At 38.0% G+C, this 26234-nt stretch overlaps 1 protein-coding gene across 8 annotated transcripts; it reads left to right on the forward strand.

The window, feature by feature from the left end:
• Nucleotides 1-26145, forward strand: AQP7 (aquaporin 7). Of its 8 annotated transcripts, none has more exons than XR_004229478.1 (10): nucleotides 1-425; nucleotides 1872-1914; nucleotides 8747-8803; nucleotides 13591-13723; nucleotides 18838-18964; nucleotides 19517-19654; nucleotides 21171-21289; nucleotides 24274-24491; nucleotides 25583-25770; nucleotides 26057-26145. XR_004229478.1 is itself a non-coding variant. In XM_031938078.1 (10 exons), exons 2-10 carry the CDS (start codon nucleotides 1889-1891, stop codon nucleotides 26075-26077), a joined length of 1032 nt encoding a protein of 343 aa, XP_031793938.1. In that variant the 5' UTR covers nucleotides 1-425; nucleotides 1872-1888; the 3' UTR covers nucleotides 26078-26145. The 8 variants fall into 8 exon arrangements, 7 of the variants coding, with proteins under 7 accessions (XP_031793938.1, XP_003761344.1, XP_031793943.1 ...); XM_031938078.1 differs by having other exon boundaries at nucleotides 25578-25770; XM_003761296.3 differs by having other exon boundaries at nucleotides 25578-26145.
• Nucleotides 26146-26234: the final 89 nt, after the last annotated feature.

The following is a 26234-nucleotide window of genomic DNA, read 5'->3' on the forward strand; positions in this document are numbered from 1 at the left end:
TGTTTTCACAGTACCTGGACCCCCTCTTGGGGGAAAAAGTGGAACAGCTAGGTCTCAGAGCCATGTTATTTTGCCTGCCTGGCTTTTTAATGTGTCTCAAGAGCAACTATTAATACCTCTGTCTCACTGACCTCTCCCCCAGAGAGGCAGCTAGGACACAGCCTCCCTCTTCTTTGTGTGTCTAAGACGCACTGGACCCTGGGCAAGTATCAAAACAGGACAGGAGACAGGAAGGACCAAACCTCCTCTGATTTCCTGAGCCTAAGAGTCATAGGCTAAGGTACATCAGGGAGAGCCCTCTCTATGGAAGATCCATTTCTGGGGGTACCAGTTATATCTCCAGAATTATTTTTTACGGGAATTAAGAATACAGAAGAAAGAAACTGGAACTAAACTAGAAGCAGGCCCAAACCCAGGCCTATAAGGTAAGCCAGGGGCAGAGAAGGGTTAGTGAAAGTTGTTTTGAGTTAGATATCTCTTGCGGGATTTATGTGTGCCTATTTCTTGGGCAAAAGGAGGTGCAAAAAAGAAGCAAATTATGCTTATTTCTCCATTATATGTACCAGATGTGGATCATTTTAAAAAAAAATAGATAATGAAAAGAAAATAATTCTTACCTAAGTACACAAAAATATAGGGTATGTGAGGTATAGAGGAAAGATACCTGATTAGGAAACAGGATATTTGTGTTCTAGACCTTTTCACTGATTGAAAAACTTAACCTCTGTGTTCTATCTGTAAAATGGGGCTAGTAATCTACTTACCATGTTGGGTTATCATAAAGATTGGATGAGATAATAGGTTTTACAGTATTTGGAAAGTATGAAGTTTCTACAAGTGTGAGGTGTTATTATTAAAGGGTGGGTAACCAGAATTTCCAGTCCTCTGGTCCCCTGGATCCATAGAAAAAAAGGGGGTATGGGAATTGTTCAGACATGAAAGAGATGACTGAAGAGGAATTAGACCATCTAAATTACCTCTCTTTAAGGAGTTATGATTTTGAGGGTGGTAATGATCTGGATAGAGAAAGGGAAAAAGAAACTTTTTAAAGAGGAGCTTCACCTAGGATAGCTTTTAATAGACTGAGGATGTTAGGGAAGGGAAGGGCCTTGGGCCCAGAGTTTGAGGGATGTGATTCACTGCACAGTTTAAGAGAATTATGCAAGTCTTGAAGAAGGGTTGGATGGTCTGCTGTCCTGGTAGATTTGGGAGGAAAATAGTGGGATTGTAGCTCTTTAGAAGGGAGTGAAGGTGATACTGTCTTGAGGCAAGGGCATAGATTCCAGCCCATCAGTTTACTAGGGGAAAGGGAGGAAGATTGAAGATTTAGCAGTTTAGCAGCAAGAGAAATTGAAGTTATATTAAAAAGAGGATTTCTTGCCCCATGGATGGGAAAAGCAATCTCCTTCAAACCTTACTCCCACAGACCAAACCCTAAAGTCATTTTTCCATGAGCAGAATACAATTCCAAGAGTCCTATCTTGTTATCTTTTTAGTATAAGTTCCCAAGGCAGCCTTGTTAGGAAAGCTTAGGGGGGATGAAGCTCATGGAGAGTCCAGGAAAAGAATCCAGAGTATAATGTGTATCCATGTCTTTGGAGACTGGTAGAGAATTTAGAAGGGAGGCCTTGAGGGAATGGTTCTAACCTGATGACCTCAGGTGCTTGGGAATATAAGAGCTGATCCTCTGCTAGTCTTAATGACTTTCTCATCTGTGCAATAAGCTTCCTGGAAGTCAATTCCTCCAGGAGACCACTAGATTTTGCTCAAAAATGGGTAATGAGGTGAGGGTGGGATGGAGATGAAGGACCACCAAGGCTCTTTGAAGGCTCCCAAATTAATGTTCTTTTTTTTCTTTTCTGTCCTTGCAGACTGAAAATAACTCACTATGGATTCCAACACTCAACAAAGACGGTGAGTCTTCTTAATTGTCCCTCATCTTTCCCATTTCTTCTCCATCCCCTTTCACTTTTAATAGATCTGAGAGGAACTGAAGAAGAATAGGATAACAGGGGGAAGTGTGAGAAAAGGCATGTTTCATAATGGTTTGTTTGACAGCTAGGTGATTTAGTAGATGGAGCACTGGACTGGGAGTCAAGAAAATCCCCATTTCAAATCCTGCTGTATGACCTTGGCCAATTTAACCATTTTATCTTTCTCAGTCTCAACATCCTGTTATGTGAAATGGGGATAATATTAATATCAAACTACCTCCTAGGGCTATTGTAAGGATGAAATGAGATAATATATGTAAAGTGCCTTGGAAACCTTAAAGCAATATAGAAATGTGGGCTGCTATTATCATCCTGGGTCTATGTGTCATCAGCCTCTTTTCTCCCCGAATTTTAACCTTCTTTTAGAGGAAAGGGTCCATGCTGGCCCCTCTTCCACTTTGATCTTTTTCTTCTTCCTTCTTCCCCACTCCCCCTCTTTCATTGACCTTGGTTAGTTTGGTCACATGGTTTTGAACTGAATTGTTATAATATCTCTTCACTGGGTGTGAATCTCTTTTCTCCAAATGGACCATGAGTCCCTCAGAATAAGGAATAGGTTTGTCTTTTTTTGATATTTTATCCAAAGAGTAGCAGAGAGTGGGAGTGGGTGCAGAGAAGGGTTCAGTAAAGACTTACTTGTGAACTCATAGATGAAATGAAGTGCTTAGTTTTTCATCTGGTTGACAAATTCTGTATGTGGTTCCCCATTTTTTCCTTTGGTAGTACAAGTGATCTAGTTTGTAGTACAAGTGATCTAGTTTTCTCTCTCTGGATCTTCTTGAATGAGCTCCTTTGTTCAGATGGCCCCAAATTTTAATCTCTAGCTACGAACTTCCATTTCTATTTCATCCTTGGCTTGTTATCAATTTTTGGACAAAAATCTAGTGGTCTCTTGGGGGAGTTATCCTCCAGGAAACTTCTTGCACAGATGAGGAAGACTAAGGCCCACAGGAGATAAAGATTCTTAAGCTTAAAAATGTAGAGCCAGAAGGAATTCCAGATGCCATCAGTTAAATCTCTCATTTTATGGAGGAAAAGATATCCAATTAGCACTTCAAACTTGTTGAAAAGTGGTCAATGCCTTGTTTTTGATGCAAGACTGGACTGCATCCTCTTCTGGTAATGCACTTCTTTGATAGTTTATGCCACTTTATTTGTACACTTCATCTAAGGTTACAGTGAATAGTCCCTTGCCAGACCATGCATGCGTCCCACCCCCTGCATTTTATATGACCTTCAACTTCTTGTATTCCATGATTCATAGTAATACAGCCTTACTGGAAGATTATTATTGTTACAAAGTTGGGCCCTTGTTTCAAGGAGGAAGTTGGAAAGATTAACAACACTGCACAATTCCCCAGATGCCATCAAAGTTCCCTTTCTCCTACTGTTGAATTTTGGACCCAGCTCTTTGCCCTTTTGCAGTGATCCTCTAAGATGTATATACTAATAAGCCTGTAAATCCATGAAAGGAAAACTGTCATCATGGATAGAGAGCTGGCTTCAAAGCTTGAGAAGCCTAGGTTTAAATCTCATCTTTGACTGATACTGGACTTAACCTCTGTGTCCTGAGCAATTCTCTCTCTGTGTCTCTGTCTATCTCTGTCTCTCTGTGTCTCTGTCTCTGTATTTCTGTCTTTGTGTCTCTGTCTCTGTCTCTCTTTTTTTGCTGAGGCAATTGGGGTTAAGTGACTTGTCCAGGGTCACACATCTAGGAAGTGTCCTAACTTTAGGGCCAGTGCTCTAACAACTGGACCACTTAATTGCCCACAAGCAATTCTCAAAGATTCTTTAAATTGTCCAGAAAGTTCTGGCCTGCATTGGTACATGCAAATTTTTGACCTGGGAGTTCCCTATAGCAATAAAATCATAGTTATCTATTCTTACAATCAGGCAACCAGGTGTTGAAGTGGATAGAGGGCCTGTTCAGCTGGGCCTGGAGTCAAGAAGACCCATCTTCCTGAATTCAGTTCAGCCTCAGACACATCATAAGCTATGTGATCCTGGGCAAATCACCTAATCATGTTTGCCTCAGTTTCCTTACCTGTAACATTGGAGAAAGAAATCACAAACCTCTAGTGTCTTTATCAAAAAAAATCCCCAAATGGGGACATGAATATTCTGGACACAACATAACACATCGCCATCATCACCACCAATAATAATCCTTACAATTATCTACCTAAATGGCTATCATAGAGATTCTTCTACTTTTATTACTGTTTCGTCCATGTGAACAATTAGGCCAAATATTTTGGAGTGGTTATGATCTCATTTAAGAATGCTCTACCATGTTTCAGAAATTCATAGATAAGGATCTTTGGAGAATTTCACAATCTCTAAAGAGAGTCTTTTTATTTGCATTCTGTGTTAGACATCCTTCACAGTGGCAAAGACCTTTGGTAGGGCATGTCTCACTGACTTATATGTCTCACTTGATGTGAATAATCAGGGGAATGCTAAAAGAAGTCATTTCATGCATGAAGGAAGTGTGTATTTAAACCTATGCATGGGAGACACTTTGTCAGAGGACACTAACCTTTAACCATTGAATCAAATAGTTTTTTATTTAGTCCACCAAAAACGAGTACAGTGGAATTAGTGGAATAGAAAAGTCCTATTCTTTGTATTTTGGGGGCAATTGTGTGACTATAAAGATGCAGTCTGGTCTAGAATATCCTTTGTGAAAATTTACTGTTTTCCTATATTTTTTTTGTCAAGGATGCCCTTGATAAATATCTGATTTATTTCCATAAGAATAAATCAGAAAGAAGGCATATAGTTACTGGAATTTTCTCAATTGTTTACAATAATTTTTCCAAGAATTTAACATGTCCTCCCTTTTCATGGGAATTGAGAGAAATGATTCCTCAGCATCCTTGAAATCATTTTGTTTCCATTGTGGCCCTCCTCCATGGGTATTTGTTTTCCATGTGCTTGTTCCATTTTTGGTTTTGTTTGTGTGTGTCTTTCTTTGCTTTTGAATGCCATTTCCATTTCCTCATGCACTGTATATGGGACTGTCCTGAGACTTAGTTTGGTGGCTCCACTCTCCTGATGGAAAGAATTATTTGTTATGGAAATTGACAAATTTTTTTACCTTTGTCATAGCCATTATTTTTTTTTTCTGGTTTTATCATTAAATGCACTGGGGCTGGTTTTCTCTCTTGCCTCGTTCTCTATAAACTCACTTTCTTCTTCACGATTTCTTTTATAAATCATTCTAATCGTTCACTATCTTTCTTCATAAGATTTTATTAATAACTTCATATCCCAAATTGGCATTTAGAATATAGAATTTGTTTGGTGCCTAAATTAATGAATACTTGTTGAATTGAATAAAATTTTGATAATGGCATCAATAATCATTGTGTCCTAGATATGGTCCTGGAATGTCAAAGGTTATGTTAGTAGCATACAATCTCAGTTTTGTCCTACCAAGATAAAAAAGACTTATTTTTAGAGGTTAGCAAAAATGTTAGGATACTACTATCCTAATCAGATGAGAAATGTTAATTAAATCCATGGAAGCTGATGAGATCACCAGGAGCATAGAGGGAAAAGAGAAGAGAAGAGAAGAGAAGCAAAGAAAGAGAAGGGGGCCCAGGCAGAATCCTGTGGAAGGGTGGGGGAGAGTGACCTGGAGAAGAATCCAACAAAAGATACTGAGGAGGACTGATCTGCTAGGTAGGAGAACCAAAAGAAAATGATTTTCTGAAAACCTAGAAAGAAGAAAGTATCAAGCAGAAGAGTGATCAACAGTGTCAAAGGCTGCAGAGAGGTCAAGAAGGAGGAGGATTAAGAACAGACCATTGAGTTTGACAATTAAGAGATCACGTGTAACTTTGGAGAGAGAAGTTTTGGTCGATGATGAAGTCAGAAGCTGAATTGTAAAAGCTTAAGAAGTGAGTGAGAGAATGTGCATTAGCACAATTCCAGGTAAGCAAGCATCCTTCAGCTGCCAGATCATCATGTGTCTCAGTGTAGCTCCAGGGAAATGTGGAAATATCCCATTAAGTCCCTGCACACAGCAGTCGCCAGTACTAGGACCCCCAGCTCAGAACCAAGCAAGCTGTAAGATCCCTACAACCTCTAGCAGCAATAATCACCCCCAATCCCCACCCCATCCCTCAGCACAGGATCAGACATAAGGGCTTCCTGGGGCTTCAGGGTAACATCAGCACTAGATAAACAGTCAGGATTGCAGCCACTAGCACAAGAAGCCTGAGAACAGTACTCCTTCCACATTGAGAGCAGAGCTCAAATTTAAAAGAAAAAAAAAAAATTCCCCAACCCTACCTCAAAAATAAGAACAACAACAAAAAAGAATCTTTCCATAGAAAGTTATTATGGTGACAGGGAAGACAAAAACACAACTAGAAAGAGGACAACAATGTCAAAACACCTATGGGCAAAACCCCAAAGAAAACTGGAAAGTGATTTCAAGACCAGAGAGAACTCATGTAAGAGCTGAAAAAGAAGCTTAAAATTGTATAAGAGAGGTAGAAGAAAAATTGGGAAAAGAAATGATAGTGAATGTAAGAGAATTATGAAAAAAGAGGAAACAGGTTTCAAAGATCTTATGATGAAGAGAACTATCTACAACCCAGAGAGAGGACTGTGGGAACTGAGTGTGGTTCACAAGGTAGCATTTTCACTCTTTTTGCTGCTGTTCACTTGCATTTTGTATTCTTATTTATTTTCTTTTCCTTTTTAATCTAATTTTTCTTGTGCAGCAAGATAATTGTGGAAATATATATTACATATATACATATATTGGATTTATATACATATATTGGATATAAATATATAAACATATATTTTAACATGTATAATATATATTGGATTGCTTACCATCTAGGGGAGGAGATGGAGGGAAGGAGGGGAAAATTTGGAACACAAGGCTATGCAAGGGTCAATGTTAAAAATTATCCATGCATATATTTTGAAAATAAAACATTTTAACAAAATAAATTAAATTTAAAAAAAGAGAGAGAGAGAGAAGAGGGTCAGAGGAATCCTCTGGAAGAATTTCAATTGTATCATTGGGGAACTCAGTCTTCTTAGGGAGAAGGAAAAAAGACTCCAGGTAGGTAGACAAGTAGCAGGAAAAGCAAAAAGAACTTTCAATCATGTGCACAATCTATAGTTATGTACAAAACATAACCAAAGGTGTTACCCTGGGTTTTCGTTACAAGATGAGGTCCGTGAATGCTCATTTTCTCATCAAAGTTTTACTGACAAGAATGGCTTGCTTGTAGAAATCAGAAATTTTTTCTGTGAAAAATATATTCAAAGATTGCACATGAGATTAGGTGATACTTGTGCTATTTCCCAAGTCTAAAAAGATGAGTTAATTCTTGAAGGAATTGATTTTGAATTTGCATCAGATTTAGCTGTCATGATCCAACAAGTCATCACAGTCAAAAACAAGGATATCAGAAAATGTTGGATGGTATTTATGTTTCTGAGAAAGACACAGTGCAACAAGCTGATGAATAAGTTGGGAAAGATGCCAAAGGCTGGGTCCTGAGGAGTCAACACTTATTCAGATGTCAAAATAAAAATCCTTTTTTGACCAAAAAAAGAAAAGAAAAAAGAGACAACAGCTTGGAAAACTGTTTAAAAAGTAAAATTGGCCAAGTAGAGAAGAAGATACAAAACTTCACTGAAGAAAATAATTGCTTTTAAAGAATACAATTGGCTAAATAGAAAAGAAAGTACAAAAGCTAATTGAAGAAAACAACACCTTATAAGTTAGAATTGGACAATTGAAGCTAATGACTATGAAAAATCAAAAAGCAATCAAACAAGTTCAAGAGAATTTTAAAAATGGAAGAAAATGTAAAATACCTCATGGGAAAAAACTCATCTAGAAAATAAATTCAGAAGAGACAATATCAGAATAATTGGACTAGTTGAAAATCATAATCACAAGGAGGATTTGAATAGTATCTTTTAAGAAATTATCAAGGAAAACTATTCTGATGTCTTGGAACCAAAGGGCAAAATAAGCATTGAAAGAATCCACATATAACCCTAGGAAAAAGACTACAAAATAAAAACTCTTGAGGAACATTATAGCCAAATTTCAGAACTATCAGGTCAAGTAAAAAATACTACAAAGCGGCTAGAAAGAAACAATTCAACTATCAGGAAGTCACAATCAGGATTACATAGGAGTTGGCAACTGCAGCATTAAAGGACTGAAGGTCATGGAACATGATATTCCAGAAAGCAAAGGAGCTAGAACTACAACCAAGAATAACTTACCTGGCAAAATTAAGTATAATAAGGAAGGGGGAGGGGGAGAAATGTCATTTAGTGAAGTATAAGGATTTCAAATTTTCATGAGAAAAAGACCAGAATTTTTAAAAAAATTGACCTCCAAAATCAAGACCCAAGAGAAACATAAACAGGTAAACAGGAAAAAGAAAACACAAGGGATTCAATAGAGTTAAACTGTTTACATCCATATAGAAGAAGGTGATATTTGCTGGTGATTCAAGGCAATTCCAATAGACTTGGGTTAGAAAGAAAAGAACCATCCACATTCAGAGAGAGAGCTATGGAAACTGAATATGGATTAAAGCACAGTATTTTCACCTTTGTTGTTTGTTTGCTTCTTGTTTTTCTTTTTCATGTTTTTCTTTCCCTTTTGATCTGATTTTTCTTGTGTAGCATGATGAATATGGAAATATGTTTAGAAGAATTGCATAAATTTGACATATATTGAATTCCTTGCTGTCTAGGGAATGGGGGAAGGAGAACAAAGGAAGAAAAAATCGGACCTCAAGTTTTTGGAAAAGGTGAATGTTGAAAACTGTCTTTGCATATATTCAGAAAAATAAAGAGCTATTATAAAAAAGATGACATTTATAATTAAAAATTGTATCACTAATAGTACACTTAGAAGAAATATATATAGTCAGAGGGGGCATGGGTATAAAGTGAATTTGAGGGAAAGATTTTTTTTTTTAAATTAAGGAATGAGAAAGAAGAGTACTGTGGGTACAGAAAGAAGAGGTAGATTGGTGTAAATTATTTCACCTGAAGGAGGCGAGGAAGACAAGCCTATCGGAGTAGATGGGGAGATGGGATGGTAGGTGATGAATATCCTGAACTCTACTCTCATCAGTATTAACTTAAAGGAGGAGTAATATACCCAATCAGTTGAATATAAAAATCTAAGCTGATAGGGAAGATAGAGAGAAGGAGTGAGGAGATTAAGTAAAAGGTTGCAAGAATGGAAGGGACTGACAGAAGGGAGGGTAGATCAAAGGAGGTGGTAGATAGGAAAAAAAATATTGGTGAGAGGAGGGAAGAATTGAAAGAAAAGAGAAGACAAACAGGAGGAAGCATAGGATGGAGGGAAATACTTTAGTAATGAAAACTGAATGTGAATGGAATGAACTCTCCCATAAAACAGAACTGGATAACAGAGTGGATCAAAAACCAGAATCATACAAAATATTGTTGACAAGAAACAGACTTGAAGTAGATAGACACACACAGAGTAAAGGCAAAGGGATGAAGCAGTATGCATTATGCTTCAGCTGAAGTAAAGCAAAACAAAACAAAACAAAAAACAGGGGTAAAAATCCTGATCCTCAGACAAAGTAATAGCAAAAATAGATCTTATTAAAAGAGATAAGGAAGGAAACTATATCTTCATAGGCAATGAAGCAATATCAGTAGTTACCATATATGTACCAAATGGTGTAGCATCCAAATTCTTCTTTCCCCCTTTTATGTTTAAAGTTAAATTTAATTTTTTGAAAGAGAATATTTATCCTATTTTTAAAAACAGTTTGAATAGCTTTTCATTTTTCCAAATATATGCAGATAGTTTTCAATATTCATTTTTGCAGAACCTTATGTTTCAATTTTTTCTCTCTCCCTCCCCCTCTCCTCTGGACACTAAGCAATCCAATATAGTTTAAACATGTGCAATTCTTCTTTACATATTTCTACCTAGCATCATAGCATTCAAATTCTTTTTTTTAAATAATAGCTTTCTATTTTCAAAATATATTCAAAGATAGTTTTCAACATTCACCCTTGCAAAACCTGGTGTTCCAAATTTTATCTCCCTTCCTCTCACCCCTTCCCCTAGACAGAAAGTAATTTATTATATGTTAAATATGCAATTCCTCTATACATAGTTTCACAATTATCATGCTGTATAAGAAATATCAAATCAAAAAGGGGAAAACCCCCCCAGCAAACAAACAAAACCCAAAAAGGTGAAAATAGTATATTGTGATACATGTTCAGTCCCCACAGTCCTATAGTATCCAAATTCCTTTTTTAAAAGCTTTTTACTTTATTTTTATTTTTGCTGATGTAATTGCAGCTAAGTGACTTGCTCAAGGTCACATAGCTAGGAAGTGTTAAGTGTCTGAGGTCAAATTTGAATTCAGGTCCTCCTGATTTCAGGGCTGGTGCTCTATCCACTGTGCCACCTAGCTGCCCCAAGCTTTTTATTTTCAAAACATATGCACAGATAATTTTTCAACATTGACCTTTGCATAGCCCTGTGTTTCAGATTTTCCCCTCCTTCCCCCATCCCCTCCTAGATGGCAAGCACATGTTAAAATATATGTTAAATCCAATACGTGTAAACATATTTATACAATTCTTTTGCTGTACAGCTCAAAAAGGAAAAAAAAATGAGTAAGAAAACAAAATGCAAGTGAACAACATCAAATAAAGTGAGAATGTTGTGTTGTGATCCATATTCAGTTCCCACTGTCCTCTCTTTAGATGGCTCTCTTCATCACAAGATCATTGGAGCTGGCATCAATCATCTCATTGTTGGAAGGAATCAAATTTATCAGAATTGATTATTGTATAATATTGATGTTGCCATGTACAATGATCTCTTGATTCTGCTCATTTCACTCAGCATAAATTCATGTAAGTCTCTCCAGGCCTTTCTAAAATCATTCTCCTGATCTTTTCTTATAGAACAATAATATTCCATAACATTCATATACCATAACTTATTCAACCATACTCTAATTGATGGGCATCCATTCAGTTTCCAGTTTCTTGCCACTACAGAAAGGGATGCCACAAACATTTTTGCCCATGAGAGTCAGTCCCTTTCCTTCTTTTAAGGTTTCTTTGGTATATAGACCCAGTTAGAAACACTAGCCTCCAAATTCTTAAAGAAGTTAAGTGAGTTACAAGAAGAAAATAGAAAGCAAAACTATTTTAGTTGGGGGATTTCAACTTCCTCTCTCAGAACTTGATCAACCAAAAAAGTAAATAAGAAACAAACAAAGGAAGTAAATAGAATATGAGATACCATAAGCATTTAGAAGAACAAGGAATAGTATACCTTTCAGATCAATGGAAAGGGAAAAATTTCATGACCAAACAAGAGAGAGAACATTACAAAATACAGAGCAAATAATTTTTATTTAAATTTAAAAGGTTTTATACCAACAAAACCAATGCAACCATGATTAGAGGGAAAGAAAAAATCTGGGAAATAATCTTTTTAGCAAGTGTCTCTGATGAAGGCCTCATTTCTCAAATATATAGAGAACTGAGTCAAATTCATAAGAATATAAGCTATTTTCCAAATTGATAAATGGTCAAAGGATATGAACAGGCAGTTTTCAGATGAAGAAATCAAAGTTATCTATAGGCACATAAAGAAGTGCTCTAAACCACTTTTGATTAGAGAAATGAAAATTTAACAACTCTGAGATACTACCTCATGCCTATCAAATTGGTCAATATGACCAAAAAGGAAAGTGATAGGAGAGGATGTGGAAAAATTCGGACACCAATACATTATTGGTGAAGTTGTGAATTGATCCAATTATTCTGAAGAGCACAGGGCCACCCATACTGTGCATAGCCTTTGAACTAATAATGCACTACTAAACTCTGTATCCCAAAGAGATCATAAAAAGGATAGAACCTACATGTGCAAAATATTTATAACAGCTCTTTTTGTGATGACAAAATATTGGAAACTGAGGGGATGCCCTTCAATTGGGGAATGGCTGAACAAGCTGTGGTATATGATTATAATGGAATACTATTGTACAATAAGAAATTATGAAAAGGCAGACTTCAGAAAAACCTGGAAAGATTTGTATGAACTGACATAAAATGAAATGAACAGAACCAGGAAAACATTGTACACAGTACCAGCAACATTGTGTGATGATCAACTATGACTGATTCAGTTCTCCTCAGCAAACAAAATAAACTAAGACAAGTACAAAGGCATCTGAGTCATCTGAGAAAAGGGGAGAAGAGGGAGTTTATAGTGAACATCCTCAATTTTTTTTTCTGTTAAATATGAAATAAAAGTTCTCAATTGAGAGGGTGGAGTAAGGGAAACCATAGAAGATTTTAGAAAAAATGAAAAAGTTTAGAAGAACCATAGTAGAAGGTGTCCTTGGAGAGGAGTCAGGTTTCAATGATGGCTAGAAGATGAAAAGATTTAGAATGAAGGGAAATATGTTCCTTATGGAATAGGCATTCCCAAGGGCACAGTATGGAAGGAATGGATGGCATTTGGGTTGAGGTGGATGTGAATAAAGAATTGTGTGATGAGGAATGGGGAATGGAGTTTAGAGAATATTAGATTTGATCAGGGATGAGAAAATTCAGCGTTGAGCAAAAATCAATATTCCTCTTCAGAGAGGAGGCTGAAGAATCAGGCAAGATTATTTTTAAGGGTTTGCACAGTGTTGTGTTGTTTGTTTTATGTGTTTACTTTTATTAAATATTACACAATATATTTTTATTAAACTATAGTGTAAAGTTATAGTTTATGTCATGCTAAGTATAGCATGACATGCAAGCCACTCAATCAGATGGTCAGACAATCAGATAGGAGACCCTATTTCACTACCTACTGCCCTCCACTACCTCCTCTTCCTTCTAGGTCTCCCACATATCTTTTGAGATTTTTCTTATTTTTCTTAGCTGACTCCAGAATTTCTGCCCAGTCTTATGCGGTCTGATTCTTTGTGACCCCATTTGGGGTTTTCTAAAGATACTGGAGTGATTTGCCATTTCCTTTTCCAGCTCATTTTACAGATGAGGAAACTGAGGCAAATGGGATTAGGTATGCCCAGGGTTACATTATTTAGAAAGTGTCTGAAGTTGGATTGAACTCAGAAGATAAGTCTTCCTAACTTCAGGCCTGGCACACTATCCACTGCACTACCTAGCTACCCTCCATCTTATCCTTCTCCTCTGCCAAATGGGTATGGCTAAAACTTTTCTTCTTTACTCTAGGACCATACTATGTAAACAGGAGGGAGGTAAATCTTGACTAAGTCTCAGCAACAGTCCTTAACTTTTTCCCATGATCTCTCTATTGTTCTTTCCAGAGACTCTGCTGGACACAGAGCTGGACAATACTCTAGCTTGTCTGTTGCACAAGAGCGCCCCAAACATATGTGGGGGGGAATGACTCTGGAGGTGGGTGGGGGTGGGGAAGGTTAAGCTTTAACTGGATGGGTGTAAAGCAGGAAAAGAACTTAAAAGAGAGTCTGAGAGGGCAAAGAACACTAATACAGGGATTTGCACCTAATTCCTCTTTCTCTCTCTGCTTCTCCAGAATTCAACCCAGACACCAACCCTTAAGGAGACTACAAACATCTAGCGATATGATGCAGCGCATGCAAGATGCTTTGCGGGGAGACATGATGCGAGAATTTTTGGCTGAATTCATAAGTACATATGTCATGATGGTGAGAAGCCAATGCTGAAGGAGGGAACCATTCTTCCTTCTTTTTTTCTGCCTTAGCCAGGGGAGAGGGAACCATCTTGGTCACAGGAAAGGGGGCAGTGGTAATAGTCATTTTCTTATCTCCAATGAAAAAGAGGGCTAAGAGGTGTGGGGAAACAAGATGAGAGCTGTGGGTACTGTCCCTGTAGCTTCAGAAGAAGGAAAGATACCGCAAGGGAGCATTGGTATCTTTGAAAACAGAGTTCACAATGCTGAGAAAAAAAAGACACAAGTTTAGTCTAATGTAGGACATAACATAGTCCAAGGGAAACTCACAGCCTGATGGGGGAGATAAGACTCATGCATTTGAAATTTAGAGTACACCATAAGCTAATATGTGAACAATGTCTAGAATGTGGGTCCCTGCTATAAAAGTTCTGATAATAGAAGGGTCAGTATTAGTTGGGTATAGTAATAGAGAGCTTTCCTGAAGAATTAAATGTGAGCTTAGGCTTGAATGAATAGAATGTATAGCATTTATTTATTTTTTAAGGGTTTGCATAGAATGTTGAAAAGTTTGTTTTTATATATTTACTTTTATTAAATATTATGTAATATATTTTTATTAAGTTATAGTGTAAATCTGTATAGTCAAATCATAATCAAGTATAGTTTTAAAAGCTTACATTTCTGAACACTTAGTATGATTTCTTTATTTTTTCTGAAGCATTATTGGTAATGCATATGAACAAAAAGTATATTATTAATTCTAGTCCATTCCAACAAAATAAAAATCATTCAATGTCAAATGAATAAAACCAATCCAACAATTATTTCAAAAAGTTATCCTGAATGATAGTGCAGAATTGTACTTGGACTTGTAGTATACACAAAATGTATAGCATTTAGATGAACAAATAGGAGGAGTGAAGGGTGTACTTAATGAGGGAAGGATCGAGCAAAAAGTTCAAGGCAGGAGAACACATGATGGAAATGTGAGATTGACCTAGATGAGGAATCTGATGACTGGCAATCATTGGAAGATAAGGTTGAAAAAGTCTGTTGAGGCCAGAAAAACTGGTTACTGGCCAGAACAGACTTGATACTGGATTTTATTTGTTGAGCAATGGAGAAATCCATCCATTGGGAAGATTAGTCTAATGGTGATATGACAGATGAGTTGAGAGGAATTCAGATTGGAGGCCTGGACATTATTTAATTGGTTTGCTACTGCGATAGTATGGTCAAAAGGTAATGAGGGTCTGTATGAAATCACATTATCTGGTGATAGTGTGAATAGAAAAAAGTTGGGACTAATGAGAGAAATTTTTTGGAGGTAGACACCAGGATTTGGCTACTTGGTTATTAAATAGGAGAGATTAGTCAGAGGGAATAGTCAAGGATGAATGAGCACCCAGGTCTGGGTGACTGATATGGTTACAATGGTGATGCTATAAATAGATCCAGAAAATCCAAGTAAAGCAACTATTTGATGAGGAAAATATGATGATGAGTGTAGTTTTGGGCATAATGAATTCCAATCGTTGGCAAACCATCTAGTGGAACTTTCTTTTTTTCCCCCCCAAGGTCTATATCTATATCCATGCCTCCAGAAGGGAAAGTGAGGCGCAGGTAACTTTGCATAGCCCTCCATCATTAAATTCAATTCACTTGTATAGGATGGCATCACCTCCTAAGGTGATCTTCAAGAAGGAAGAACAATAGTAACTATAGCACTCATGAGTTGAATTGGAGTCCTTGTTCTTATACTCTGTGACTTTGGATAAGTCTGTTTCTTTAGCTATAAAATGCTTATACAAATGTAAGGCATTAATAATGTAGTGCTTTAATAGTTCTCGTTACTCATGGACTAAATTCTATGACCCACTTTATATAAATCATATTTTTTATAGTAAAGAATATGGGAAGTTATTGGAATGTGAAGACAGGAGGTAATAGATGTAGGGATATTGGAGATGCATTACATCCAATCCCTAGGTGAACCGTAAAGAAATAGTAATTTCTTTAGTTTCTCAACAAGAGTAGAGTCAGTCAGAGAACAGAATGAAAAAAACAAAACAAAACAAAACAAAAGAAGTGACTTGGGGCAGGGAGTAGAAAGGAGCCTTGGGAAGAAAGGAAGGGTAAGGTGACTGGGGTAAGAGTGGGGCCTTATAATGAATTTGGAGTGGGGAGATTTTGCTTATTAGAAGACTACTTTCTTGGAGATAAAGATTTCTCCCTTCTAGAAGTGTATCCCATCCTAGGAGAAGGATTTTTGAGTCCTCAAAAGCAATCAGCATCCAGGGTAATAGGGATATCATAAAATTAAAAATAGTAAAAACTGACTTTTGGAGTGGAGATCTAGATTTAGAATTTCATGAATTGGAACACAAAATAGTTCACAATACATGGCATTGCTTCCAAAAAGCAGTGTTTCCTTTCTGAATCAATATTCCTGAAAGTGGTAGGCAAGGGAAGAAAAAAAAAGGGAAGAAGATCAACATATATTTCTTCAAAAAAGTTTTCTCATCTCATCTCATCAGAGCTTCAATAATCCTGTAAAGTAGGCAGGACATTTATCTCCTTTTAACAGATGAGGAAATAGAGGCAGACAGAAAAAAAAAATTGACTGACATGATCCAGAACTCATAGATAGGAAGCAACATTTCAAACTCACATCTTTGGACACCAAATCAGTGTTCTTGCACATCTTGTACAGAATCAGGTGGGGGGGGGGGGGGGGGGGGGGGAGGAGCTACTGTCCCCAGACAATTCACTGGTCTAATGGTCAGCAGGCACTGATTAAGATAATGGATAGCAGCTGTCATATTTCCTTGAAATTTTTGCAAATGGGAGAAAAAATTCCCTTTATCTCTTCTTCCTCTTTGTTGTTGTTCAGCTGTGTCCAATTCTTTGTGATGAATCCACAGGGTAGTAAGTATCTGCATTTGGATTTGAATTTCCTGAATTCAAACCTATGGCTCAATTTACCATATCACCTAGCTGTTCCCTCTTGTTATTTAAGGCTAAGAAAAGAGAGAGAGAGAGGAGCTAGGTTAACCAGTCATCTCCACCCATACTAAATCCCCCAGGAAGATGAGGCTTATCAAGGAGTGTGTCTGGATCCAATCCTCTTTTTTTTTTTTTTTTTAAATTTTTTAAAATTAAAGCTTTTTATTTACAAAGCATATGCACGAGTAATTTTTCAATATTGACCCTTTCAAAGCCTTCTGTTCCAAATTATTCCCTCCTTCCCCTCACCCTCTCCCTTAGATGACAGGTAGTCCAATACATGTTAAATATGTTAAAGTATATGTTAAATCCAATATATGTATACATATTTATACAGTTATCTTGCTGCACAAGAAAAATCAAGAAGGAAAAAAAATCTGGGAAAGAAAACAAAATGCAAGCAAACAACAACATAAAGAGTGAGAATGCTATTGGGTGGTCCACACCCAGCTCCCATTGTCCTCTCTTTGAGTGTAGATGGCTCTATTCATCACTGAACAATTGGAGCTGCTTTGAATCATTTCATTGTTGAAGAGAGCCCATCCATCAGAACTGATTGTGGTATAGTCTTGTTAATGCTGTGTATAATGATCTGGTTCTGTTCATTTCACTGAGCATCAGTTCATGTAAGTCTCTCCAGGCCTCTCTGAAATCATCCTGTTCTGGTCATTTCTTTTATAGAACAATAATATTCTATAACATTCATAAATCATAATTTATTCAGCCATTCTCCAATTGATGGGCACTGGATCCAATCTCGTCCCTACTTTCTCTCTCTCTCAGATTTAAATCCTCTCTGACATTTCCACCATCAAGGGGGAGTTACTCATTGATACTAAAGAATTTCAGTCCCATGGGGGCTGTTAACCTTGGAACCTAAGGTACAGAATATGCCTTTCGGATCTGCCTTTTTTCTATTGCTCTTTGGGAAAAAAATTAGTTCTTCTCCCTTCTGTTTTCCCATCTCAAACTCATAAGAATCATACTAGATTCTGTGATTTTCTAACTACCTTAGCCTACTTTTTTTTCCACTTAATTTGAAAACCTGCATGCTCATCAAATTTATAGCTGTTCTAAAGTTGGGAAAGAGAATTATTATGTTGAAGGACTGAATTAACAAGCCCTCCAAAAAAGTTCTTTATGGGATATGATGATGAGTTGAACTTAAGAAGATGAAATTGAATTAGGAATAAATGTCAATTGAAAAAAAAGTCTACTCTTAGGCAAAGGCATATATATTTCATGATAAGTGCATGTATACATATGTACAATGAAGGTGCAAATTCTCTCATGGGTTATTATACCAAATAGAGGCAAATTTTCAAACCCTATGTAGATCATCACTTTCCCCCTTAGCTCCCTCCTTGGTTTCATTGCTTGGTCAGAGCAGGTCTGATGTACTTACTGTGTTTTGATTAAGTTTAGAAATGAATCCAAGGCCCCTTCAGATGAAGGAGTTTTGGTTGGGTTAGTAAAATGGAAGGTACTGTCTTGTTTCTTTTTCCCCACCAACTAGTTTCTTTTATGTCCAATAGGGGTCCGATAAGGGGAAAGACAATTCCCCTTAGGCTTATGGGGATTCTGAGCAGAGGGCATATAAAAGGGTTCAGGCTTGGTGGCTATTTCTATGGAAGGGGATGATCTTTTCCTGTTCCTAGCTTTTTTCCTCTTTTCAATAACAAATACATATTTATTCATCATCTCCTATGTGCTTTCCCTGAAAAGCTCTTCCTTATCTTGCTACCTTGGTAGTGGGAAGGAAAGGAGAGAAGGCATGGTGGCCTAAAGGGGTCACCATTGGAAAAAAAGGAACTGGATTTGAGGTGGGCTGTATAGAGATGGGATTGTTGAGATCACAATCAAAATCTAAGTGTTTAGACACTGCTAAGGGCATGGCAAGGTGGTAGCAGTGTATTGGAATGTAGGTGGGATGAAGATGGATGAAGAGGGACATGAGTAAGTCCTGTCCTCCTAAAGCTCTCTGGGTTATCCCTTTTGGGCCATTCAATCTTGGAGCTCCTTAAGGGGGGGGTGGAACCTGTATACAGCACAATCTTGGGTTTGGGATTGACATCAGGATCAAGAGGCCTCAAGTTTTTCCTCTTCTTTTTTTTGAACCAGGTGTTTGGTTTGGGATCTGTGGCCCAACAAGTTCTTGGGGAGAATAATTATGGGACATATCTCAGCATCAACTTGGGATTTGGCTTTGGTGTTGTAATGGGGGTCCATGTGGCTGGGGGAATCTCTGGTAAGTATCTGGGACATCAGATCTGCTCCTAAAACATCTCTCTGTCTCTCTCTTTGTCTGTCTGTCTCTGTCTCTCTCTCTCTCTCTCTCTCTCACTCTCTCTCTGTCTCTCTCTCTCTCTCACACACACACACCCCATCCCTTGTCTTAGTTGTTTACACAAACTATTCCCTTTTCTTTCCTCCAAAACTAAACCATTTTCAGGTCCAAAGTAAGAATTCTAAGGACCTCTCAGCCCACCCAAAAAACCTATACCTCCTTAATGACTGCCAGTAATTTCAGGTAGCCCACTATCACCTTCCTAAATTCTCCTTCCCCTTCCCCCTCACCAATTTCTTTGAAGGTTCTACCCCTAGATCTCTTTCCTAAATTTCCTCCTCAGTTTTCTGCACCTCCTTTCCCCCCTTCCCCCAGTCTGGGACCTATATCACATGACCTTTTGGAAAAGTGTTCCAACCCACTTCATCAATCTGGGTTGATTGACATTAGGGAGGTATTTCAGACCAAGCTCCCCTTCTCCTCAAGCCCCATTGTTTATTCTCTTTTCTCTAGGTGCCCATATGAACAGTGCGCTTACCTTCACAAGCTGTGTCCTGGGTCAGATGCCCTGGAAGAAGTTTCCTGTCTACACAGTGGCACAGTGCTTTGGATCCTTTTTAGCAGCAGCTACCATATATGGTCTTTTCTATCGTAAGTGACACATGAGTAGAATCTAGAAGTCCTATGGACAGAGCACTAGGGTCTTAGTCTGGTATATATTTCTCTATGACTTTTTGCAGATGTGAACCAGGTGGGAAGATTTGGGATCTACTAGGGGGGGAGTTGTATGTTTTTTTAGAAATTTGGTGGGGGTTTTTTATTTGGTTTGTTTAATATTTTCCCCAGTTATATATAAAATTTTTATATATTTTTTAAAATTTTTGAATTCTAGGTTCTCTCTTTTATTCTCACTCACAATTAAGAAACTACATGTGAAGTTATACAATACACTTTCATAAAAGTCATGTTGTGAAAGAAGAGTTCTCAAGAAAAATAAAGGGGAAAGAGCGAGAGCGAGAGAAAAAGAGAGAGACATACACACACACACACACAGAGACAAAGACAGAGATAGAGAGACAGAGAGACCGAGTCAGAGAGAATGTATATGTGAGTGTGTGTGATGAGAGAGAGAGAGAGAAAGAGGAAAAGAGAGAGAGAAAGAAAGGGAGAGAGAGAGAATTCTTCAGTTTGTATTCAGACACAATCAGTTCCTTCTCTGGTTATGGGTAGGATTTTTCAACACAGGTCCTTCATAATACAAATAGTTGTGAATCATTGTACTGCTGAGAATAGCAAAGTCATTTACAGCTGGTCATACCAGAACATTGCTATTACTTTGTATATGGAACATTTCATTTTGCTTGAGTTCATAGAGGACTTTCCAAGTCCTTTTCTGAGAGCATCCTGCTTATCATTTCCCATAGAACAATAATATTCCATCACAAACACATACCAGAATTTTTTGAGCCATTCCCCAATTGATGGGCATCCTCTCAATTTCCAATTTTTTTGCCCTGAGAAGAGAACTGCTTTGAAGCCAGATTGTGAAAGACTTTAAAAACCAGACAGAAAAGTTTGTATTTTATTCCTAAAAAGTAATAGGGAAGTGACTAAAGGTTTTTGAACAACTTGTGCTTTAGGAATATCAGTTTGGTTGACTAATGACTAGCACTTGAGTTAATTCAAGAAAATCACGGGTAGGATCTGGGTTATAAGAGAAGGGTAGATCTATGTCCCATTCTCTAACTCTAAATTCCTTTCAAGTTCTGATATTCAAGAATTCTAAATCAATTCTTTTCCATTCACCTCTGTGTCTCCATCTTGAAATGGATGGTATCGGGCTGCCCTGATTTAAAGAGAGCATTCACTTCTTAAAAGGTTCTATTTGCTTCCTTCACTCCCAGATAGATGATTCTTGTAATATATTCTACATCTTTCAAGTTGTATGCCCCCAATACTATGGGGGTAACATAGAAAAGAAAATGACTCAGGCTACCCACTGTCTCATTTCCTTCTGCTTGCTAAACCCTAGTTTCTTAGCTGACTTTGGGGGGAAAAGGAGGGTGATGTTGTGGTAGGGGAAAGGTCATGAGTCTTAGAGTTTTAGTTGCTTTGGGTCAATAACAGTCCAAGGCTAACGGGTTTGATTTTTACTCTCCCTTCCCAGAGGCACTCCTACGGTACACAGATGGGAATCTGACAGTAACCGGTCCCCGGGCAACTGCAGGCATCTTTGCTACTTACCCTGCCTCCTATATGACTCTGTGGAGGGGATTCGTAGATGAGGTCAGTGGTGAGTGAGGGGTTCAGAATCTAGTTGGGGGAAGTGATAGAGTGGGGTGGGAATTAAGGGCATCAGGGAACCTTCAAGTGCTAATGGGAGAAGTTTAAGGATTCTCCTAGAACAATTTCACACGTATAATATTGGGTCTTCTGGACACAGAGAACTTGGCTTGTTGTATTCTCTACTGTGTTAATGTGTCCATTGGTAATGAGGTTGGAGTCTGGGAAGGGGGGGAGTATTTAAAAGAAGTTACCCTCAAAACCAAATCTGCCCATTTGGAGGCTCAACTCTAATCCTCTTCTAAACATGTGCACAGAGGGGCAACACTGCTGTCCACTGAATAAAATTGTCTCTGTATAAAAGCAGAGAAAGTATATCATCCAGGAAGTCCCAAGAAGCCCTCTGACCCTGAAATATCTATTCATTTACTTGTTTATCACCGTGACTGAAATTCTTTCATTAATTTTCACACACTGCTCAGTCCTCTATTAGAAGGAAATAAGTAAACTGAGCCCTTCCTGGTTCTGGGCAGACGAGAAGGAGTTTGGAGGTCATGTGGTCTTCATCCATACTGTACAGAAGGGGAGACAGGATTTACATCCTCAGAACAAAGAGCACTGCATATTGGCATATCATCAAGAATCTGAGTTTGGGAGCTTGGAAGAAATTAGAGAAAAAGACAATCAATGAGGGAGACTGTTTTGAGAGTAACTAATGACTAGCACTTGAGTTAGATCAAGAAAATCATGGGTAGTATCTGGGTAGTAAGAGAAGGGTCATCTATGTTCCACTATAGGTGTTCTCCAAGAGTCTGGCCCAGGACGGAAAGAAAGAAGGAAGGATACAAATATTTAACACCTACTATGTGCCAGGCACTGTGCTAAATGCTTTAGAAAAATTATGTCATTTGATCCTAATAACCACACCCTAGGAAGTAGGTGCTGTTATTATCCTCTACTTTACAGTTTAGGAAACTGAGATTAAGTGACTTGCTAGATCACCCAGATAATAGATTGTGTCTGATGTCGAATTAGCATCCCCTTAATTTCCAATTCTTGGCCATTTGAAGAGAATTGCTATAAATATTTTGTATACATATGTTTCTTCCCCCCACCTCCCCTTTTAAAATCAATCTCTTATGGATACAAACCTAGTAGGGGCATTGACAGGTTAAAGGATATGCATGATTTTATAGTCCTTTGGGCATAGTTCCAAATTGCCCTACAGAATGGTTGAATCAGTTTACAACTCCACCAGCAGTGTATTAATGTCTCACCAAACTGATATTCCTAAAGCATCAGTTGCTCAAAAACCTTTAGTCATTGCCCTATTACTTTTAGGAATAAACTACAAACTTTTCTGTCTAGTTTTTAAAGTCCTTCACAAGCTGACTTCAGTCTGTCTAAGTTTAATTCATATTATTCTCTTTTATACAATCTCTATTTCAAGCTGGCTGTCCTATTTATTTACTTTCCCCTAAAACTTACTATTCCATCTCTTCTCTCTGTGTCCCATCCCTGGAATTGACTTTCTTCTCATTTGTGCTTCTGTATATCATGCATCACATTTCCCAGGAAGTCTTCCCGATTCCCCTTCAAATAAATATTTACATAGGATATCTCAAGTAGAATGTAAATGCCGGGACTATTTTAATTTGGTTTCTATATCCCTTGCCCCTAGTGCAATGCCCTGTACATGGCAGGTACATGTATTAAATACCCACATGAATAGTGCTTTTATCTTGTATTGGGAAGAGATTGGATCAGATTGGATTGACTGATCAGAATAATAGCTAAGTCATTCACAGTTGATCATTGTACAGTATTGCTGTTACGGTGTTCTCTGGTTTTGCTTACTTCATTTTGTATCAGTTCATACAAGTCTTTCTAGGTTTTTCTGAAACTACCTTCCTTTATTTTGAGATATTATCGCCTCACAGAAGTCTTCCCTAATACCCTCATTGGGAAGCGATCTCTTCTTTCTTAAATCTTTCATGGCACATTGTGTGTGTGTGTGTGTGTGTGTGTGTGTGTGTGTGTGTGTGTGTTTCAGAACACATGTTCTGAAATTCCCCCTCCTAATGCAAATCTGTAAGTATTCTATAATCTATGCTCTTAGACTGTTGTCTGAAGTCCATGTCAGAGGTGGAACCTGAATCCCAGGTCTTTATGCACCTAGGTTAATAATCATAACTTAATACATCTCTCTATTCTCTTGGTGAAACTATTTCTCATAGTAATGCTAATAGCTTAAATTTACATAGTGATTTATAATTTGCAAAGCACTTACACATACCTTATCTCATTGATTCTTAGAACTATCTTATGAGGCTGGCAGGGCAGATACTATTATCCCCATTTTACAAATTGGGAAACTGAGGTTCTGAGAAATGAAATAACACAATTTAGGACTAGCAGCAGGGACTTCAAAGATCATTTTGCTCAACCTTCTTATTTTACAAATGAAGAAACTCAATCTTACAAAGATGAAATTATTTGTCTAAGGGAACAGAGATATTAAGTGGAAGAGCCTGAATTTGAACACAGATCTTCTGACCCCAAGTTTGGTGTTCTTTCCACTAAACCACAGTTTTCTTCTAGGAACTAATCATATTCAAATTTGAATCATGTTTATATATACTGTTCCATCTCTTATACTAGATTATAAGCTCCTAGTGTGTCATTTATTTTCTTTTTCCCTAGCATGGTCCTTTATCTATACCTAGTAGGTGTTTAACAAATGTTTGCTGAATGAATGAACAAATGAAAAATGAAGAAATGAATGAATGAATAAATGATATTTGTGCTGAGATTTCATTTGTGAGTTCTTAACCCCTTACTAAATTCTCGTTCTAATCCCTAGCATGTTCTTAGTGCTCAGCACTGCAAGTGGAAATGATAGCCCCAAGTTTGCTATGCTGCTTCTCTGGTCAGGTTCTTTCAGGTACTCCCTGAAGTAAGGTTTTCTCTTTTTTTGTTTTCCATAGATATTCTTAACTGGGATACTCCAGGTATGCCTGTTGGCCATCAATGACAAGAAGAACTGCCCGGCTCTGCAAGGGACCCATCCTTTGGTCATAGGTGTCCTTGTGATTACAATAGGATTGTCACTGGGCATGAACACTGGTTATGCCATCAATCCATCCAGAGACCTGCCACCAAGGATCTTTACAAGCATAGCAGGCTGGGGAAATGAAGTCTTTACGTAATTAAATTTCATTCAATTCAGTTCAATGTAATAAACATTTCCTGAGCAGCCTCCCCTCCCCTGCCAATGCCTCAACTTCAAAACTTGCCTGGGGTTCTGAGAGTTTAAATGATTTTCTCATGGTTACATAGCTCACATATGTCAGAAAAAGGACTCAATTCTTCCTCATTACAAGACTGGCTTCTCTCTATTCATTTAGACACAGACTTAGTTTCCCTCAGCCAAACTCTTTACCCCACAATGACTTGGTCCATGAAGCTCCTGTCACATAAGAGACAGAGTAGAATATATTATATAATAGAGCAAGGGCCAATTTGGTCAGGAAAACCAAATGTCAACTTTCAGGTCCTGAGATGACTGGGAGACCAAGGGATGTCTGGCATTGTCTGGATATTCTGACATGGAAGGAAGAATTTCAGATGTCTGGAGTTGTATTAATACGAAATATTGACCAGAAGCAGACTGATGGAGGAGTTACTAGATTTTTCATTCTTGCAGACCTTAGGTGGCATTAGGAAGTTGTGTGTGAAGATACATGAAAGAGTATATAACGTGCAGATTTTCTTAGACAAGGCATTATATCAAAATTAGCCTGAGAGAGGTGTAAGAAACACACCTCTCTGTTATCCACATTGAAATTATACAGCAACAAATGTTTTTCCTCCAGTGTGGTGGGGATTTCTCCTCCCCTGATTTCTGCATTTGTATGCTCGAGTATGTTCCCATCCTAGTGTAATGGGCTTGAAAATTGCTACTAAGTTAGCCATTGGAGTAATTAGTCATATAACTATAGGCAGGTACTTTTTTGCTCTCTTCCATCCTCAATTCTCCTATCTGTAAAAAAAAGAACACAGACTCAATTTCTAAGCTCCTTCCCAGCTATGATAGATTTCTCTTTCCTCCTCACCCCATGGGATCATTCCATGTTTAGAGTAGGGCCACTTCTGTTGCATATAAAATTGAGGACTCTGACTGGGATGTGTTAGGGATGTGTGTGGGGTTAAATGTGATCTGACTCTTGAGGACCCTGGGGTCCTTTCACCTGTCTCAGTCTCATTCTTGACTTTTCTGTCTCCTATGCAGAGCAGCAGAGAGCTGGTGGTGGGTCCCTGTGGTTGCCCCGCCATTAGGCTCCCTCATGGGAGCTATTGTCTACCTACTCCTTATTGGATCCAGTCATCGACATCAGAACGACCGAAATGCAGAGGTTGCAACGACACCTAAGCCTCCTCGAGTCCTGCAGTCACTGCAGCCCCAGCAGTCCCTGAAGCAGAAGGTGATTGTGCCCTCGTCTCATCATTCATCTATGTTTCCCCTGTCTTCTCACTCAAACATGGATGATCCCCCATCTCCTCGTGTTGGCCATCCCCTTGCGGCTCCCTCTCTTATTGTTTTACATAAGAATATTTCTCAAAAAGTCCAAGAGGAAGATGAGACGTTTATGTGACAAGGAGACAAAGTCCTCCCATGGAAGCTTCTCTTCCTTGAGTGTTGTTGGACTAGAACACTCTTTCCCCAAAGAGCAATCCCTAAAACTGCTTTCTTTTTTCTGTATCCTTCAGACCCTTCAGTCTTCCACCTAGGAGTCCCAATATTGCAACCTTTTGGCATGGAGAAAAAGTGTCTAATAAAATTCATACATCTTGAGGTACTGGGGACTGAAGGTTGGTCTTTCTTCCAGGGAACTTTGAAATTTAGAAGAGGATACTTAAGAAATCAAAGCTTCAAACCAAAGGACTG

Source organism: Sarcophilus harrisii, chromosome 1, assembly GCF_902635505.1.
Source record: "Sarcophilus harrisii chromosome 1, mSarHar1.11, whole genome shotgun sequence".
Classification (NCBI taxonomy): domain Eukaryota; kingdom Metazoa; phylum Chordata; class Mammalia; order Dasyuromorphia; family Dasyuridae; genus Sarcophilus; species Sarcophilus harrisii.

Excerpts from the sequence above, each read along its gene's own strand:
- AQP7 (XM_003761296.3), top strand. The coding sequence starts at position 1,889 with ATGGATTCCAACACTCAACAAAGACG. Across the intron at positions 1,915-8,746 it reads TCCAACACTCAACAAAGACG|GGAATGGGGGAAGGAGAACA; the intron begins GTGAGTCTTCTT and ends CTTGCTGTCTAG. Across the intron at positions 8,804-13,590 it reads ACCTCAAGTTTTTGGAAAAG|AATTCAACCCAGACACCAAC; the intron begins GTGAATGTTGAA and ends CTGCTTCTCCAG.